Raw genomic sequence first — 21,445 nt, forward strand, 5'->3', positions numbered from 1 at the left:
CATTTTGACTTTATTTTGGTATATGGTGTAAGATATTGGTCTATGCCCAGTTTTTGCCCTACCATTTTCCAATTTTCCCAACAGTTTTTGTGAAATAGTGAATTATTAGCCCAGAAACTGGCTTCTTTTATCAAAGAGTTTATCAAAGAGTAGATTGCTAAACTTGTTGATTTCTCCTACTTGTGTACCTATCCTATTCCACTGATCCACACCCCTGTTTCTTAACCAGTACCAGGCAGTTTTGATGACTGCTGCTGTGTAGTACAGTTTAATATCTGGTGTGGCTAAACCACCATCTCTAGCATGTCTTTTCATTAATATCCTAGATACTCTAGACCTCTTGTTTTTCCAAATGAATTTTGTTATTATTTTGTCCAGCTCAGTAAAAAAATTTTTTGGTAGTTCGATTGGTATGGCACTGAATAGATAGATTAATTTAGGTAGAATTGTCATTTTTATTATATTAGCTCGGCCTAACCATGAGCAACTGATATTTCTCCATTTATTTAGATCTGATTTTATTCGCGCGAAAAGTGTTTCATAGTTATGTTCATATAGGCCCTGGGTTTGTCTTGGCAAATAGACTCCCAAATATTTTATAGTGCCTTCAGTAACTTTGAATGGAATTTCTCTTTCTATCTCTTGCTGTTGGGCTTTGTCAGTAATGTATAGGAATGCTGAGGATTTATGTGGGTTTATTTTATATCCTGCAACTTTGCTAAAGTTGTTTATTATTTCAAGTAGTTTTTTACTTGATTCTCTAGGATTCTCTAGATAAATCATCATATCATCTGCAAAAAGTGATAATTTAGTTTCTTCTTTTCCTATTCTAATTCCTTCAATTTCTTTTTCTTCTCTTATTGCTACAGCTAATGTTTCTAGTACCAAATTGAATAATAGGGGTGATAATGGACATCCTTGTTTCACCCCTGATCTTATTGGGAATGCATCTAGTTTATCCCCATTACAAATAATGCTTGTTGATGGTTTTAGGTAGATGCTATTTATAATTTTGAGGAAGGTTCCACTTATTCCTATGCTTTCTAGTGTTTTTAGTAGGAATGGGTGTTGTACTTTGTCAAAGGCTTTTTCTGCGTCTATTGAGATGATCATATGGTTTCTGCTAGTTTTGTTGTTGATATGGTCAATTATGCTAATAGTTTTCCTAATATTGAACCAGCCTTGCATTCCTGGAATAAATCCTACCTGGTCATGGTGTATTATTCTCGTAATGAGTTGCTGCAATCTTTTTGCTAATATTTTATTTAAAATTTTTGCATCAATATTCATTAGAGAAGTTGGTCTATAATTTTCTTTCTCTGTTTTAACTCTACCTGGTTTGGGTATTAGTACCATATTTGTGTCATAAAAAGAATTTGGTAGGACTCCTTCTTCACCTATTTTCCCAAATAGTCTACAAAGTATTGGAATTAGTTGTTCTTTAAATGTTTGATAGAATTCACATGTAAAACCATCTGGCCCTGGAGATTTTTTCCTAGGGAGTTCGTTGATGGCCTGCTCAATTTCTTTTTCTGATATGGGGTCATTAAGAAATTTCACTTCCTTCTCTGTTAGTCTGGGCAGTTTATGTTTTTGTAGATATTCATCCATATCTCTAAGGTTGTCAAATTTATGGGCATACAGTTGGGCAAGATAATTCCTAATTATTGTTTTGATTTCCTCTTCATTAGGGGTGTTAGTTAGTCTATTTTTTAAGGTGTTGTTTTCTTCAGTATATTTTTCAGTATTCTTTTTGGGTCTCCTTTAGCAAATCATTGACTTGTTTTTCATGGTTTTCTCTCATCATTCTCACTTCTCTTCCCAATTTTTCCTCTCCTTCTCTAACTTGCTTTTCCAAATCCTTTTTGAGGTCTTCCATGGCCTGAGACCAGTTCATGTTTTTCTTGGAGGCTTTTGATGTAGGCTCTTTGACTTTGTTGACTTCTTCTGGCTGTATTTTTTGGTCTTCTTTGTCACCAAAGTAAGATTCCAAATTCTGAGACTGAATCTGGGTGTGTTTTTGCTGCCTGGCCTTGTTCCCAGCCAACTTACTTAACCCTTGAGATTTTCAGTGGGGTATGACTGCTTGTAGAATAAAGAGAACTATGTTCCAAGCTTGGAGGGATGCGCCAGCTCTGGCACACCAGCACTCCTCCTTTCTCAAGAACCCCCAACACGGACTGGACTTAGACTTCAGCAGGCTCTTCACTCCTGCTCTGATCTGCCACTTAATTCCTCCCACCAGGTGGGCCTGGGGCCAGAAGCAACTGCAGCTGTAGTTCTGTAGCTGCCCCACCTCCGCTGCCCCTGGGGCAGTGGCTGAACTGTGAACTTTATCACCCTGTCCCCAGCAACTTTTCTCACTAACCTTCTCTGTTGTCTTTGGTGTTTGTGGGTTGAGAAGTCTGGTAACTGCTGCAGCTCACTGATTCAGAGCGCTAGGGCACGCTCTGCCCGGCTCCTGGTCTGGTTGGCCCACGCCGCCCACGCTGGGCTCTCCTCCGCCCCGCTCCGTGCAGGATACACCTTACCCAGAGACCATCCTGGCTGTCCTGGGCTAGAGCCCTGCTTCCCTCTGCTATTTTGTGGGTTCTGCAGTTCTTCTCTGTTATCATTGGTGTTTGTGGGTTGAGAAGTCTGGCAACTACCACAGCTCACTGATCCAGGGCGCTAAGGCCCACTCCGCCTGGCTCCTGGTCTGGTTGGTCTGTGCGGCCCACGCTGGGCTCTGCTGCGCTCCCAGCTCTGTGCACGAAAGACCTCACCCAGCAACCATCCAGCCTGTCCTGGGCTGGAGCCCTGCTTCCCTCTGCTATTTTGTGAGTTTTGCAGTTCTAGAATTGGTTCACAGCCATTTTTTATAGGTTTTTTGGAGGGACTTGGCGGGGAGCTCGCGCTAGTCCCTGCTTTCCAACCACCGTCTTGGCTCTGCCCCCTCATGATTCTTGGTTTTAATCCTAGCTCCATTGACCTCCGGAATATTGTATTCCAAGCCCTTCAATCCCTTAATGTAGAAGCTGCTAGATCTTGTGTTATTCTGATTGTGTTTTCACAGTACTCAAATTGTTTCTTTCTGACTGCTTATAGTATTTTCTCTTTGATCTGGGAGCCCTGGAATTTGGCAACAATATTCCTAGGAGATTTCTTTTTGGGATCTGTTTGAGGAGGCAATCTGTGGATTCTTTCAATTTCTATTTTACCCTCTGGCTCTAGAATATCAGGGCAATTCTCCTTGATAACTTCTTGAAAGATGATATCTAGGCTCTTTTTTTGATCATGGCTTTCAGGTAGTCCAATAATTTTTAAATTATCTCTCCTGGATCTATTTTCCAGGTCAGTGGTTTTTCCAGTGAGATAGTTCACATTGTCTTTCATTTTTTCATTCCTTTGGTTCTGTTTTATAATATCTTGATTTCTCATCAAGTCACTAGATTCCACCTGCTCCAATGTAATTTTTAAGGTAGTATTTTCTTCAGTGGTCTTTTGGACCTCCTTTTCCATGTGGCTAATTCTGCCTTTCAAGGTATTCTTCTCCTCATTGGCTTTCTGGAGCTCTTTTGCCATTTGAGTTAGTCCATTTTTTGAGGTGTTGTTTTCTTCAATATTTTTTTCAGTATTCTTTTTGGGTCTCCTTTAGCAATTCATTGGCTTGTTTTTCATGGTTTTCTCGCATCCTTCTCATTTCTCTTCCCAATTTTTCCTCTCCTTCTCTAACTTGCTTTTCCAAATCCTTTTTGAGGTCTTCCATGGCCTGAGACCAGTTCATGTTTTTCTTGGAGGCTTTTGATGTAGGCTCTTTGACTTTGTTGACTTCTTCTGGCTGTATGTTTTGGTCTTCTTTGTCACCAAAGAAAGATTCCAAAGTCTGAGACTGAATCTGGGTGTGTTTTTGCTGCCTGGCCTTGTTCCCAGCCAACTTACTTGACCCTTGAGTTTTTCAGTGGGGTATGACTGCTTTGTTCTAAGCTTGAGGGGCTTTGCTGTTGTTTTCAGAGCTATTTCTGTATGGCAAGCTCTGCCACACCAGCACTCCTCCTTCCCCAAAAACCCTCAACCCGGACTGGACTCAGATCTTAAGCAGGCTCTGCACTCCTGCTCTGATTCGCCATTGAATTCCTCCCACCAAGTGGGCCTGGGGCCAGAAGCAACTGCAGCTGCACCACCCCCGCTGCCTCCAGGGCGATGGCCAAACTGCGAAGTCCTTTCACTCTGTCCAACCAGCTTTTCCCACTAACCTTCTCTGTTGTCTTTGGTGTTTGTGGGTCGAGATGTCTGGTAACTGCCGCAGCTCACTGATTCAGGGCATTAGGACCTGTTCTGCCTGGTTCCCGATCTGGTTGGTCCTGCCGCCCCCCACACTGTGCTCCGCTCCCCTTCTGCTCCCAGCTCTGTGTGTGATAGACCTCACCCAGCGACCATCCAGGCTGTGCTGGGCTGGAGCCCTGCTTCCCTCTGCTATTTTGTGGTTTCTGCAGTTCTAGAATTTGTTCACAGCCATTTTTTATAGGTTTTTGGAGGGACTTGGCAGGGAGCTAACACAACTCCCTGTTTTCCAGCCGCTATCTTGGCCCTGCCCCCCTCTTTTTAAATTTTTGATGCAGGGGATGACTCATTCGGTAAGGGTGGGAAGAATATTTTCGGAAATTGTTGTCAAATGAAGATAAAATATATCAATACAAACAAGGTAGGATTTTAAAACTTTTTTTAAAGGAAAGCTCAGTGTTATCAGGAAAAATATCACAAGACTGGAAGTGAGCATATATGTCCTAATTTCCAAAAATTGAAGTTAAGTCTGCAAGCTTTGAAGGGTTTCATCACCTATTGAGAACAGAGCAAACTAGATTAATGAACTTGACTTGAATTTCTAGCAAAATTTTGGAGCATGTTATTAAAAGATTAAATATGGGACAGTGGAAAGAGCACTTAACTTGAAACAACAAGACTGAGGTTCACATTCTGACTCTGGCTCTTGCTCTTGCTGTGTGACCTTGAACAAATCACTGAATCTTTCTGGGCCTGTTTCCTCATGTATATAATGAGATGGTTGGACTAGTTAATCTCTAATGCCACTTCCAGCTCTAGATATAGGACCCCATATTCTAGAAAAGAAAGTGACAATCACAAAATGCCAGCATAATTTAATCAGGATCACTGATAGCAGACCAACTTCATTTTCTTTTTTGACAGGGCTACAGACTTAGTTTACTTAGATTTTATCAAGGAGTTTGGAAAAACTCATACTATTCTTATGGAGAAGATGGAAAGATATGGGCTATATCAGGGTTGTCCAATGTATGGGCCTGCAGGCTGCATGCGGCCCACAGTATGATTTTATGCGGCCCACCTATGGGTTTTAATTTTCACGAGCAAAAAAAAATAATAATTTGCTTGAAATGTGTATTAGGTTTTTTAATTCCATCACTAATAAATAATCTCATTGATGTTAATTTTTGTTGGTATTTTTAAGCAGTGTTACGGACAGAACATATTACACGGAATTTTCAATTGATTTGTGGGATGTGTTCAGTTTGTATGATACAGACTAGTCAATATGCACCTACTTTTATATTGTTGTGTTGTCACTGTTGTTTTGTGTTGCTTTCGTGCTTTGTGCCTTTGCCTGTCATTTTTCCACTTTCTTTTAGTGTACTATATTTTTTATTCTGGGTGAGGCCTTCAAATAATTATTTTATTTTAATGTGGCCCAAAGATAACCTAAGATTGGACAGCCCTGGGCTATATGGTAGCAGATTTCGAATTGTCTGAGCAGTTAGACCTAAAAAGTAATCGTTAATGGTTAAATATCAAGTTGGAATGAAGTGTCTAATGGGATGGCACTAAAATCCATGCTTGACTATGTGTTATTTAACACCTTTATCGGTGATGTGAATAAAAGAATAGATGGTGTGCTAATCAGATTTGTAGATGACATAAAACTAGGAGTGATAACTAATTCATTCAATTATATGTGTGTGTATATATATGATATATGTATATATGAGAGAGACAGACAATATTGGGCCAAATCTACCAAGATGAACATTTTAAAATTATGTTTATTTTATCTTTTAACATCACTTTGATTCCCTCATTTTCCTTTCCCCTCCCTAAGAGCCATCTCTTATAAGAAAAAATTATTTAAAAAGGAGAAAAAGAATAAGGAGGTGTAGGTATGGTTCAAAAAAAAATCAGCTTCCTGAGTACAAAATGGGAAAACATAAATAGATAGCAGCTTGATTTTAAAAGATCTTTATGGAAGATGGCCGCATGAAGGCAGCGTCTTACCGGAGCTCTCTCACAAGGTCTGTCAGATTCCTATAAAAAAGTGAATTTGAGCAGATTTGAGAGAGTCAGAAACCGCGAGCAGTCTGCGTGGGGCAAATTTCCGAGCCGGGAGAGTCTGAAAGGCCGGAGGAACGATCCTGCAGGCTCGGAGAGTGCTCGGTGCGGAGCTGCTCCAGACCAAGGCGGAAGCGGCTGGCCGAGAAAGCCACGTGGGAGACGGGCTGGGAGAAAGCTGGGCGCCCGGAACCGGCAGAGATCCCCAGGACTCCCAACACAGTACGGCAGTCTGTGGAAGCGACGAGAGGCAGCGCAACGCCACCGGCCGTGAAAACACCCACTCCTGACGCTTGCAAAACCCAGGAACTCGGCTTCTTGAACTTCCGGAAGACTCAATGGCCAGGTAAACGGCTCTAATCCCTCCCCTCCCCACCCAGAGAATTCCTCGGGAAAAAAAAAGAGAACTGAAACAGAGGAGAGAGTAGTGGGGCCTCACAGGACAAATACTAGAAGTTCATTAGTCCCGCAGAGTCGGCAGGGGTCAACACCAGGAGCCCAGACGTAACCTTGCTCCCCCAGGGGAAGTGCCAGACATCAGCTCAAACAACAAACAGCTGAGACCATTGCTGAAAAGCAAGTGCTGGAGAGCACCCACAGGGAGTGAGACGCCAGGGAGCCAGACCCCTCCCCCACACCTCAGGAAACTGAAGGTTATAATTCTAGACTCCCAACCCCCAGAATAAGAAAGCTGGGACAGAGAGCCCAAAGATAGAAATTCATTGTAACGCCAGGAAAAGGGAAAACAACAAACATGAAGAAGAATACAAAAAAACCGAGGACAATAGATTCTTTTTATGGAGACAGGCAGGTTCAAAATATCTATATGGAGGAGGACGGCAATGACACGGTAGATACATCAGATACCTCAAAAGCTAATGTGAACTGGTCTCCAGCCCAAAAAGCACTGCTGGAAGAGCTAAAGGAGGATTTTAAAAACCAAATTAGGGAGCTAAAAGAAAATATGGAAAAAATGGAAAAAAGGGAGAAAAAATCCACTGAAGAAATCAAGTCCCTAAAGAATAAGATTGGCGAAATGGCTACGGAGATTCAGAGTCTAGAGAGAGAAAAGGACACCCTGAGAGGCGAAATCAACCAATTGAAAATGGAGGCTCAAAAGCAAAATGTAAACACTAACTCATTTAAAATTAGACTTGAGCAAGTGGAAGCTAATGAATCTATGAGGCATCAAGAAGTAATAAAACAAAACATAAAGAATGAAAAAATAGAAAAAAATGTGAAATATCTGATTGGCAAAACAACTGACCTGGAAAATAGATCCAGGAGAGACAATTTGAGAGTTATTGGTCTACCGGAAATCCACGATGAAAAAAGGAGCCTTGACAGTATCTTCGAAGAAATTATCAAAGACAACTGCCCAGAGGTCCTAGAACCAGAGGGCAAAATAGTCATTGAAAGAATTCACCGATCACCCCCTGAAAGAGATCCCAAACTGAAAACACCAAGAAATATTATAGCCAAATTTCAGAGCTATAAACTCAAGGAGAAAATACTGCAAGCAGCCAAAAAGAAGCAATTCAAATATCGTGGAACTATAGTCAGGATCACGCAGGATCTCTCAGCTTCCACATTAAAAGACAGGAGAAATTGGAATATGATATTCCGAAGGGCAAAGGAGCTGGGACTACAACCAAGGATCAACTACCCAGCAAAACTAAGCATAATTTTCCAGGCAAGGCGATGGACATTCAATGAAATAGGGGAATTCCAGACCTTCCTGATGAAAAGGCCAGAACTCAATGGAAAATTTGATCTCCAAATACAAAACTCAAGAGAGACATAAAAAGGTAACCAGGGGGAAAAACCCCACAAACCTCATTAACCAATAAGGTTAGGTTGTTTACATCTTTATGTGGGATTATATCATCTTATGTATGTTTTTTATGTATGTATGTGTGTGTATATATATATATATATATATATATATATATATATATATATATATACACATACATACATATACATATATAAGTCATTCTTGTGAATGGTACAACTATTATGACAAATGAAAGGGATATACATAGGTTGTGAATGCCTGTATAAATTAACTGATGTAAAGATATAAAATATAAATAAGAGATATAAAGGGAGGGCTATGAGGGAAGTGGTAAGGAGGTAGTAGAAAAGGGTAAATTACACCAAAGGAAGTGGCAAAAAAACATATTATAGTAGAGGGAAAGAAGGGAGGGACAAGAGCAGTATTTGAGCTTTACTGTCATCTGATCTAGTTCAAGAAGGGAATAACATACTCTGATAAGTTTAGAAATCTAACTTGTCCTACGGGAAGTGGGAGGGTAAGGGGGGAAAAAGGGAGGGGGGAGGGCAGAAGGGAGAGGAGAAGTAGCAAGTGGGTAACGGTAAGATAAGGGAGGGGAATAAAGAGGGAGAGTTAACTGAGGAAAGCGGCGATCAAAAGCAAAACTTTGTTGAGGAGGAGAAGGGGAAAGGGAGAAATAAAAGCATAAACAGGGGGAATTAGGATGGAGAAAAAGACACAGATATAAATCATAACCCTGAACGTGCAGGGGATGAACATTCTCACAAAACAGAAGCAGATAGCAGAATGGATTAAAAACCATAATCCTACAATATGCTGTTTACAAGAAACGCATCTGAAACAGGGGGATACACATAGGGTTAAGGTAAAAGGCTGGAGTAAAATATATTGTGCCTCAGCTAAAGTAAAAAAAGCAGGTGTAGCAATCCTAATCTCAGACAAAGCAAAAGTAAAGATAGATTCAATTAAAAGAGATAAGGAAGGACATTATATCCTGCTAAAAGGCACCATAAACAATGAAGCAATATCATTGCTTAACATATATGCACCAAGTGGTAAGGCATACAGATTCTTAGAGGAGAGGTTAAGGGAGTTACAGGAAGAAATAGACAGCAAAACTATAATATTGGGAGACCTCAACCTCCCCCTTTCTGAACTTGATAAATCTAACCTCAAAATAAATAAGAAAATAGTTAAGGAGGTAAACAGAATTTTAGAAAAGGCACATATGATAGACCTTTGGAGAAAACTGAATGGGGATAAAAAGGAATATACTTTCTTCTCAAAAGTACATGGCACATACTCAAAAATTGACCATGTACTAGGGCATAAAAACCTCACAATCCAGTGCAGAAAAGCAGAAGTAGTCAATGCATCCTTTTCAGATCATGATGCAATAAGAATCATTTTTAATAAAGTACCATGGAAAAATAAGCTAAAAACTAATTGGAAACTAAATAATTTAATTCTAAAGAGTGAGTGGGCCAAAGAACAAATCAGAGAAACAATAATTTCATTCAAGAGAATGACAATAATGAAACAACATACCAAAACTTATGGGATGCAGCAAAAGCAGTTCTTAGGGGAAGTAGGCATCTCTAAATGCCTACATGAATAAAATAGGGAAAGAGGAGATCAATGATCTGGGCATATAGCTGAAAAAGCTAGAAAAAGAGCAAATTGAAAACCCCCAATTAAATACCAAATTAGAAATACTGAAAATCAAAGGAGAGATTAATAAAATTGAAACCAAGAAAACTATTGAATTAATAAATAAAACAAAGAGCTGGTTTTATGAAAAAACCAATAAAATTGACAAACCTTTGGCCAATTTGATTAAAAAAAAGAAAGAAGAAAATCAAATTACCAGTATAAAAAATGAAAAGGGTGAGGTCACCTCTAATGAAGAGGAAATCAAAACAATAATTAGGAATTATTTTGCCCAACTGTATGCCCATAAATTTGACAACCTTAGAGATATGGATGAATATCTACAAAAACATAAACTGCCCAGACTAACAGAGAAGGAAGTGAAATTTCTTAATGACCCCATATCAGAAAAAGAAATTGAGCAGGCCATCAACGAACTCCCTAGGAAAAAATCTCCAGGGCCAGATGGTTTTACATGTGAATTCTATCAAACATTTAAAGAACAACTAATTCCAATACTTTGTAGACTATTTGGGAAAATAGGTGAAGAAGGAGTCCTACCAAATTCTTTTTATGACACAAATATGGTACTAATACCCAAACCAGGTAGAGTTAAAACAGAGAAAGAAAATTATAGACCAACTTCTCTAATGAATATTGATGCAAAAATTTTAAATAAAATATTAGCAAAAAGATTGCAGCAACTCATTACGAGAATAATACACCATAACCAGGTAGGATTTATTCCAGGAATGCAAGGCTGGTTCAATATTAGGAAAACTATTAGCATAATTGACCATATCAACAACAAAACTAGCAGAAACCATATGATCATCTCAATAGACGCAGAAAAAGCCTTTGACAAAGTACAACACCCATTCCTATTAAAAACACTAGAAAGCATAGGAATAAGTGGAACCTTCCTCAAAATTATAAATAGCATCTACCTAAAACCATCAACAAGCATTATTTGTAATGGGGATAAACTAGATGCATTCCCAATAAGATCAGGGGTGAAACAAGGATGTCCATTATCACCCCTATTATTCAATTTGGTACTAGAAACATTAGCTGTAGCAATAAGAGAAGAAAAAGAAATTGAAGGAATTAGAATAGGAAAAGAAGAAACTAAATTATCACTTTTTGCAGATGATATGATGATTTATCTAGAGAATCCTAGAGAATCAAGTAAAAAACTACTTGAAATAATAAACAACTTTAGCAAAGTTGCAGGATATAAAATAAACCCACATAAATCCTCAGCATTCCTATACATTACTGACAAAGCCCAACAGCAAGAGATAGAAAGAGAAATTCCATTCAAAGTTACTGAAGGCACTATAAAATATTTGGGAGTCTATTTGCCAAGACAAACCCAGGGCCTATATGAACATAACTATGAAACACTTTTCACGCAAATAAAATCAGATCTAAATAAATGGAGAAATATCAGTTGCTCATGGTTAGGCCGAGCTAATATAATAAAAATGACAATTCTACCTAAATTAATTTATCTATTCAGTGCCATACCAATCGAACTACCAAAAAATTTTTTTACTGAGCTGGACAAAATAATAACAAAATTCATTTGGAAAAACAAGAGGTCTAGAGTATCTAGGATATTAATGAAAAGACATGCTAGAGATGGTGGCTTAGCCACACCAGATATTAAACTGTACTACACAGCAGCAGTCATCAAAACTGCCTGGTACTGGTTAAGAAACAGGGGTGTGGATCAGTGGAATAGGATAGGTACACAAGTAGGAGAAATCAACAAGTTTAGCAATCTACTCTTTGATAAACCCAAAGAGGCCAGTTTCTGGGCTAATAATTCACTATTTCACAAAAACTGTTGGGAAAATTGGAAAATGGTAGGGCAAAAACTGGGCATAGACCAATATCTTACACCATATACCAAAATAAAGTCAAAATGGGTTCATGATTTAAGAGTAAAAGTTGATACTCTAAGTAATTTGGGAAAGCAAGGAATAGTTTACTTATCAGATTTGTGGAAAAGTAAAGAATTCATGACCCAACAAGAGATAGAGAGCATTACAAAATGCAAATTGGATAATTTTGATTATGTCAAATTGAAATGTTTTTGTACAAAAAAAGCCAATGCAACAAGAATTAGGAGGGAAGCAGAAAACTGGGAGAAAATGTTTGCAACTAGTATCTCTGATAAAGGCCTCATCTCTAAAATATACAGGGAGCTGAGCCAAATATATAGGAATACAAGCCATTCCCCAATTGAGAAATGGTCAAAGGATATGAACAGGCAGTTTTCAGAGGAAGAAATTAAAGCTATCTACAGGCATATGGAAAAATGCTCTGGATCGCTGCTGATTAGAGAAATGCAAATCAAAACAACTCTTAGATACCACATCTCTCCTGTCAGATTGGCTAAAATAACAAATCAGGAGAATGATAAATGCTGGAAAGGATGTGGGGAAATTGGAACATTGTTACATTGCTGGTGGAGTTGTGAGCTGATCCAGCCATTTTGGAGGGCGGTGTGGAACTATGCCCAAAGGGCTATAGAAATGTTCATACCCTTTGACCCAGCAATACCACTTCTAGGGTTGTATCCCAAAGAAATCACGCAAGCGGGAAAAGGACCCATATGTACAAGAATATTTATAGCAGCTCTCTTTGTGGTAGCCAAGAATTGGAAATCAAAGGGATGCCCATCAATTGGGGAATGGCTGAACAAGCTGTGGTATATGAAGGTGATGGAATACTCTTGTGCCATAAGAAATGGGGATGATGCAGACTTCATAACAACCTGGAAAAACCTACACGACATAATGCTGAGTGAGCGGAGCAGAGCCAGGAGAACGTTGTGCACAGCCACAGATATGTGGATTCCGTGAGGACCAACCCTGACATACTGCGCTTTTCTCAGCAACCTAAGGGACAAGGACAACTCCAGGGACTCACGATGGAGAATACTATCTTCATCAAGACAAAGAACTGCGAAGTTTGAATACAGACTGAGGCACACTACATGCTCACCTTTTCTGCTTCTCTTTTGTTTTTGTTTTTGGGGTTTTTTTTTTTTTTGGTTCTGTTTCTTCTTTCTCATGATTCATTCCATTGGTCAAGGTTCCTCTCCATGACTTGACTAGTGCATAAATTAATTCAATGCGAAGTTATACATGACAGTTATATGAGACTTCATGCCGTCTTGGGGAGGGAGAGGGGAGGGAGGGGAGAAAAACTGGAACTCAAAACTATGTAGAACCGTGTGTGGTAAACTAAAAATAAATAAAGAAATTTATTAAAAAAAAAAAGATCTTTATGGCTTTTGTCAGGCTATAATGCTCCATATCAGTAAACAGTGTGATGTAATCACCAAAAAATTTAATCATATCTTATAGTGCCTTAGCAGAGTTAGGGTGTCCAGAACTGTTATAGTCCTACTGTACCATAGTGTGGCACCAAGGCCACATCTGGAATGTTTGTTCAGTACTGAATACCACATTTTAGGAAGGATATTGATAAACTGAAGGTGTCTGAAGCAGAATGATCAGAATGGCGAAGATCTTCAAGATCTTGCCATGTAGGTTAAAGGCACAGAGAATGTTGTTGTTCATAGAAAAACCAAGATTCGGGAGGGACAAGTATTTGAAGGGGTAGTATGTGTTAAAGGGATTAGATTTGTTCTTCTTTGCCCCAGAAAGCAGAACCAGAAAAAAATGGGTGGAAGTTTCAGAGGAGCAGATTTTAGGTTGACCTAGAGGAAAAAAAATTCCTAATGATTACAGCTATCAAAAGTGGCATGGCTTACCCTAGGAATATAATGAATGGGTTACAGAGGTAAAGGGTGGATAAGCACTTGATGGATATGCTAGAGAGGGGATTCTTATTTAGGTATAGGTCAGAGTAGATGACCTCTGAGATTCTTTTCAAGTCAGATTTGTGATTGTGTACAATTACTTTTACCTTGACAGTGAAAAGTAGTATTTTCACCTACTTCTGAAAGAATATAACCCTATGTGATCCTAGGCAAGTCATTTAACCTCTTAATGTTCTTAGCAATTCTCCAAGACTATTAAGATGGATAATTAGTTGGGGGCACCTAGGTGGCACAGTGAGTAGAGCACAGGCCCTGGAGTCAGGAGGCCCTGAGTTCAAATGTGACCTCAGACACTTGACACGTGTACTAGCTGTGCGACCTGGGCAAGTCACTTAACCTCAATTGCTCTGCCTTCCCCCCTCCAAAAAAAAGGACGCATAATTAGTGCCAACCCACATTGGTAGAGAGAATTTCCTCATCTGGGAGTTCCCTAGGTCAATCAAATCAGACACATCTAGTCCTTATCCCATCACTATATTTTTTCCTATGTTCATTTAATGTAAAGGATAAAATTATTTCCAGTTGAATCATTGCTGGAGAGATTTTAAGCATTATATGTCTGTGTTGGTTGGCCATGGATTAGTATGTAGGGATCAATTCCAGTATATAGCATTTGATTTCATTTCCCATTTGAGTTAATGGATTTATGCTTCCTCCCGATAGAGATGGTGTACCACCTTACAGAACCCGAAAGCAACATCGAAGGGAGATGCAAGAAAGTGTCAAAGCCAATGGACGGGTACCACTACCTCACATTCCTGTAAGTAGCAGAACTTTTTGTGAAATGCAGTATGGTGGGAAAAATTTTGGATTTGGATTTGGGTTCAAATTCTAGCTATTTTACTAGCTAATTTTACTACCTTTGTGACCTTAGGCAAGTCTTAACCTCTCTGACCTTGAATTTCTTTATGAGGAATTGGACCATAGGTGGTCTCTAAAGACCCTGCCAGCTCTTAAACTTATGATCCAATTATCCTATGAAGCTGATTTCCCACAGCACTGTCTCAACTCTTATTCTCTTCCCCACTCCTCCCAGTGATTTTCAAACCATTTAAAATCCATCATGTAGCCAGTTGTTTTCTTTGACACCCCTCACTCCACACCACTTACCTTATTCCAGGTAGACTGTGTTGGCTTTAGCCACCATATTAATTGACTCTTTCCTTTAACAGAGAGGTATTTCCCTAGGATTCTGCCTGTCTGCAATATAAGAAATTGCTGTTTGATTTTAAGCTTGTGATTTGGTAGTAACATCTGTGTTGTTAATCATGTTAATTTTTCTCATTCCTGAAACCTGGAATGAAAAGTACTACAGATGACATTTAGAACTCAGATGAAAATAAGGAAGATTTCTTTTTCTTTGAATAGCTGAACTGTAGCATAGTCAAGTAAGAATTCCCATTTGCCTCCTTCAGAGAAAAGGCTATTCAGCTTTTCCTTTCTTGCCCGTTTATAAGTAAAGTTTAAGCAGAATCACTGTTATTTTAAGATTTTAAAAAATTTGTTTTGCCTGCTAAATTAGATTGTCTTTTTTTAGATTCAAAAAGGTCTATATTGCTTTGATTATCCAATTGTATATATAGCTCTGTCTGTGGAAACTTGCTGGCTCTGGTTGCTCAGCCTTACTCAGTTGCTTTCACTTTGTGGTCGCTGTGGAAAAGGCTGTCTGGGTGCCTTTTTATTCCTCTCAGTACCATTTTTACCATAATCTTTGCTTTGTTAGAGGTGAAATTTTAAGGATTGGCTTTTTTGTTGCTGAACAGTGGGAGCCACCGCGTAAATATTCTGTGACTTCAAAGGCTGTCAGCAGCTTCACCTCTTAGATAAAAATAATAATAGCTTTCTGTTGGTCATGGTACTAACAGATCTTCACTGAACTATAGGTTACAAACTCTGAAACTGCAACATAAAATATGTATGGTGAGCTCTGTTTTAACCATTTTCTACCCACAAATAGTTTAGTTGAGTTGACTTAAGCCAGTCTTACAGTGGATACTTGTGAAAGAATTAGTTTCCCTTTGTGTTGTATAGTAACTTAGAAGGGGAAGGAATAAGGAAAGAGTCATGAGAAGGCTTGAATTCACTACTGTCATTATCACCATTACTTACAGAGCTAAAATTGAAAATTGGAAATTTCTTGTAGTCTTTAACTATCTGTTTTATAAGGATTTCTTAAATTTCTTTTCTTTCTCACTTTAATTTCCAGAAAATAGCTACATTTTTATTACATATGTCAGAAGTAAATTTGTTCTGTCTCCTGAGACTAGAATAATCCCATATATCTTGACACATCATGTCAACACAACTATGGAGATAGATTTGACTTAAACCTTAGACTTGTACTTACTTAGCAAAAAGTAAATATTTTGCTCATCTTTGTAAAATTATAGTAGAGAGACTTGCAATTGCTGAAAATGGATTTGCTTTTGAAATAGCTGCAGGAGGCTAACTTGCCTCAATGGCTCTCTTGGGTAGTCAATAGTGAGCATTTACTCCATATTTGTTATGTTAATAAACTTATGCCTGAAAAGGTCTGGAACTGGTGTTTCCTTGTACAAACGTTAAATCTCTTTGGAATATGTTAATCATTTTGCACTGTTGCACTACTTCATACTTTTTTTTGATTGTCTAAGGAGTTCATTTTATGGATGTCAAAGACTTTTCAACATAGCATCTTTTTTTCTTGATGTTTTTTGTGTGACCTGTGGATACACAGCAGCTCTTCCTTCACATCCCATGTGTATGATCACAAGCGAGAGCTCTGTTTATGTGCTCTGTTCTTTTAATATGAGAGTAGCAGCTGTTTGCTGCACATACACTACGTCTAAACAGGGGCAGGGAAACAAAAGCTGTAAAAATCCAACTCAAAAACAAAGTGGTTAAAGGGCAGCCTTGTGGAAAATGAGGTTGACCTTACTTTAAAAAATAAAAATCAGTGCTTGCATGTTCTACATAAAAGCAGCGCTTAACATGATCAAAAATCTTAGGGAAATAATGAAGGAATTTGGCTAAATTCATCAAAATGTGCTGCATGAAGTTGTTAAAATTTGTTTGACAAGCCTCATAGGAAAATGTATCCCAGATTCAAGGGTAGACTCTCTATAGAAGGCAAATAAATGCAAATGAATATCATACCACAGTGAAATAGGAGAGTCTAGTGAACATTATTTCTTCTCTAAATATCCCTCACCTTCCTGTTTGATCCAGTCATCAAACAAGGAGAAAAGAAAGGTGGTATAGCAGAAAAAGCTCAGGACCTGAAATCAAAAGGCCCTTGGCTTCATGCCTCATGCAATGACAAAGAGATGAGGGATTCTGCCTCCACAGACCTTAGCTTTTTCATCTGTGAGGTGGAAATAATTCCTCTCCCATCTGCCTTAGAAGGTTGTTGAAAGATCAAATAAGATAATACATATCAAAGCATAATACAGTGGAAGTTATTCATATAGGGGAGATAAAGTTACTCATACAGGGGAGATAAAAGCTTTTTAAAGGCAGAAGTCTTGTCCCAACTATCTTCTTTTGAACATTTAATAGCAGCATAGCATCTGATTCTAAAGAATTGTAAATTGTAGGGTGATGTAGTAGTATTGGGCAAAGATTTGGAATCAGAGAATAGCTGTTACTTAACTTTGTGACCATAGGCAAGTCATTTAAAACTATTGGCATAGTTTTCGTTATCTATAAATAATGAAAGGGTTAGACTTACTGTGGTCTCTAACATCCCCTTTAGCTCCAAGTCAAATAGAACTGTGAAACAATTACTGCTACATTACCTCCCTGTTCTCCCACCTAACTCTAACTGCTCCCCCCCAAAAAAAAGATTTCAGTAATCAAGAGTTAGGTGAGGTTTTTTTTTCCCTGCTTCCTCTGGAGCTATGATTTTTATCTTTGTGATCTTGGACTTATTCTGCCTTGTTTGAGTTGTAAACGATACTTGTTTTGCACCCCTCAGGGGAGATAAGCTGCCTCTGCTGACGAATGTTTTGTACTTCTTTGCTAACTAGAATTTCACACATTATCCTGGAGATAATGTTTAAGTGTGTACAGAATATAGAGGGAATCAGTACCAAGTAGTTAAGTACAAGGTAATTTGGGAAGGAGGGCACTAGCAAATGGGACAATCAGGAAACGCTTCATATAGAAGATTATTTTATAGCTACATATTGAAAGAAGGGCCTGCATTCTAAGCCTGGGGGATGAACAATGAAAAATGTTCAGATATAGGAGTCTTATGTATGAGGAACAGAGAGGAGGCTAGTTTGGTTGGATCACAGAAGTGGGGTAATGTACAATAAGGCTGAAAAAGATAGGTTGCTAGACTGTGAAGTTCTTTAAAAGCTAAACGGACGAGTTTTTAAGAGTCAGTGGGAAATCATTGGAGTTTATTTAATAGGGGGAATGACCTCGTTCTGTATTTAAGGAAAATCACATTAGGAAATTGTTTAGAATGGACTAGAATGGGGACACTTGAGTTGGAGAGACCAATTAGGAGGCTGTTAAAATAATATACAGAAGAAGTGATGAAAGCCCTGAACTAAGGTGTAGATACCAAGGTGTACGACTAAAGAGGAAAGGGTAAGGTGTGAGACACATGGAAAGAATACAATATGGTTGATTAGCCAGCAAAGGTATAGTCAAACAGGTAGGAGGAGATCCAAGGAAGAGTAGTATACAGGAGGAGAGAGTGGTAAGCAGTTATTACACTATTTGGAACAAATTGAATGAAATAAATAGAATAGAGGTGGATTTGAGTTCTGGGAAGCTAAATAATGCAGTTGTCTCAATCTTTTGAAGCAGATAGGAACTTGTAACAACAATGATGCTAGCAGCCGTTGTGGAGGGGTGAAAGACCAACAGCACCAGCACACAGGAGGACTGCCAGCACAGGTTCTTTGATCTGCTTTTCTAAGGAAAGCAACTTTAAGGAGTTAACAGTCTCACTTTAATTAAAATACATATACCATTCACTTAGTTCGGGGGGAGGAAAACCCTGAACTTCAGAGAGAATATGAATAGAAATTACAAGCATATATTATATAAACAGAGCAAATAAAGACAAATACATACAGAGAAGCACCAACATCTGGGTTTTCAAAGCTGGGGGGCTCCTTAACAGCTACCCACAGTCTCATCTGGTCAAATCACATGACAGTCTTCCAGTAAGTGGGAGCCCCAAAACAAAACATCTTCTATACCTTGTTCAGGAGCCTGAGGGCTCAGAGCCTACTTAGCAAAAAGGTGTGGGGCCTGGGGCTTTTCTTGTTTCTTAAGCAGGTCAAAGACTCTTAATTCAATCAAAGATTCCTTAGTGATGAGAAGCACTCCAAAGCAAAGAAAACAAAAAGTCCACTTTGCTTGCCATTACATTTTAAAAACAAAACTCATCAAAGGTATTTGATTACCTCAGCATTCCAAAAGAGAAAAGAGTTAAAAAAAAAAGTCCCACCCTAATTACCATTACAGAAATATGGGTCTTCATTTCTATGCGTTTGTTCTGTGACAGCTCTAATTGAATTTGTTAAACTGGAGAGGATGCACACAGAAGGGGAAAATAAAAGGTAATCAGCATCTCTTTCAAAAGTCTGCTTTGTGCTAGACATTGTGCTAAGTGCTTTACAAATATTATCTCATTTGATCCTATAAGTGAAAAAGTAAATGTTGCTGCTATTTGGCATCCTGTGCTCAACTTGATGTTTCTCTAGCAAGCAGATAAACAGAAGGGGAAAAAGTAGGATGCATAATCCTCACTGGACTCAAGCTGTGTTAGATTTTCCCTGTAAGATAGCAAAGGAAATTTAGAATCAAAATTGTCTGACTCAGAAACAGTGAGAGGAGCTTCAAGTCAAATCTAGAACAGCTCCTGTAGGAGGGCCACTGTTCTGTCATGTCCATGTGAGCTTCTTCTGGTTACAAAATGTTATTCTTGTACTGCTGTGGATCAGATCCTGTTGCTTTTTCCTTGAGAAATACTAGTAAGTAACTTAGAGGTAACTTTCTCTGGAGGTAATACAAACTGCAGCTCTCTTAAAGAGACAGTAATACTACAAATTGAGCAACGATTAATATCCTAGGCCAGGTTACCAGAAAACTGTTTACTTGATTCAGAAGCAAATTACTCCATTTTTGTCACAGTCATAGAGGAGAGGGACCTCGAAGGTCCCTTCTAGCCTAACTATTGACTGTTTTTTTTTAAAAGGAGTACCTGTTACAAGTGTACTCAACCTGGTTTATACCACTAGCAAAGTAATAAGGCAAAAGTCCTTTGCAGAATGCAGCAAAATTGCTGAAAACAAGAATTAGGAACAAAAACTTTAGCCACTTAGCTATCTTCTTTGGCCTAAAACCAAGACGTCTTGCTTTTCCTGTATCACACTCATGCTCAATTGTGTTTCATATTACATGTGAGGTTTTAGTACAAAATTTTCCTTTTGCTTTGTTCTTTGTCCACTGTAGACCATTCATAACCATAAGGTTTCATTCATTTATATATCATGTTTACATGCTAATATCTCAGAATGCCTTACTCAATAGTGTAACAGCAGTTAATTCATGCTCTTGATCCGCTGTCATTCTGATGTGACACTAACATTCTTATTGTTGCCTGTCCTTCAAACCATCAGATGTCTTCTCTGAAACTGTTAATCCATTTGCCTTCTATAATCAGAGCAGTTTGCTGTTTTGAACTGAACGTGGGTTTATTACAGAAAAGAAATTTATGAGTGGCTTTATGAATAGAAGGTAAGAGTCATATAAGTTTGAGGTGGAAAGATCATCTTGTCTAACTTACTTTACAGCAAGCAAATTTAGCAAGGCAAAGGAAGAGAAAACCTGACATAGAGGGGTGATTTATCAGTAAGTGGGATGGTATATATATATAAAAGTTTAACTGTGATTAATCTATCTTTTACCTTCTAGCGCACTTACCGAATGCCAAAGGAAATTCGTGTTGAACCACAAAAGTTTGCAGCAGAACTTATCAATCGCTTGGAGGCTGTCCAGCGGACGCGGGAAGCAGAGGAGAAATTAGAGGAGCGTCTAAAACGTGTCCGAGCAGTGAGTAGAGTGGCATATCTCACTGAATGTGCTAGACTAACCAACCAACAAGTTGTAAAAGTTTTCTGTTCTGCTAACGACCAACTACAACTAGAAGTCCTTCTCTATAGAGCCCACCCCTGGGGAACACCTGTGCTATGAGTCCTGAGCGCATATTTTTCAGTTGTGTGAAGTACAAAAGATAAACATGTCATGGGGCAGCTAGGTGGTGCAGTGTGTAGAGCGCTGGCCTTGGTGTCAGGAGGACCTGAGTTCAAATCCAGCCTCAAACACTTGACACACTTACTAGCTGTGTGACCTTGGGCAAGTCACTTAACCCCAATTGCCCTGCCTTCCCCCCTGCAAAAAAAGAAAAAAAGATAAACATGTTACACATACATAGATACAAAGTCTTATTACTTAAATTATCTTAGTGTAACTAAATGTGTTAGTCTTACTGATTCTAACCCAGATACTCCATCGACACTTAGTCCACTATGCCTGAACACATGGTCAAATTTGAGAATCAGTCTTAAAGTATTATAAATTCTCTAACCCTCAGTTTCCTTATTTGTAAAATGAGGTTAATCATTCTTCGCTACCTACTTTTCCTGAGGAAAAAAAATTTGTAAACTTGAATGCTGTGTATCAGAAGATCTTAACTTTGTTTTGTCTTGGAACCCTTTGGCAGTCTGGTGAAGCCTATGGACACCTCCAAGTGATGTTTTTAAATGCATAAAATAAAATACTTAGAATTACAAAGA

General features: G+C 38.7%; 1 protein-coding gene across 2 annotated transcripts in view; it reads left to right on the forward strand.

The window, feature by feature from the left end:
* AXIN1 (axin 1) overlaps window positions 1-21,445 on the forward strand; it is a 196,609-nt gene that overhangs the window by 140,957 nt on the left and 34,207 nt on the right. For both annotated transcript variants that reach the window (XM_036738221.1, XM_036738222.1), the window contains exons 4-5: window positions 14,310-14,406; window positions 20,565-20,702. In XM_036738221.1, coding sequence (XP_036594116.1) covers window positions 14,310-14,406; window positions 20,565-20,702 — 235 coding nt within the window. The remainder of the gene's footprint in view (window positions 1-14,309; window positions 14,407-20,564; window positions 20,703-21,445) is intronic.

This window comes from Trichosurus vulpecula, chromosome 9 (assembly GCF_011100635.1).
Source record: "Trichosurus vulpecula isolate mTriVul1 chromosome 9, mTriVul1.pri, whole genome shotgun sequence".
NCBI classification, from domain to species: domain Eukaryota; kingdom Metazoa; phylum Chordata; class Mammalia; order Diprotodontia; family Phalangeridae; genus Trichosurus; species Trichosurus vulpecula.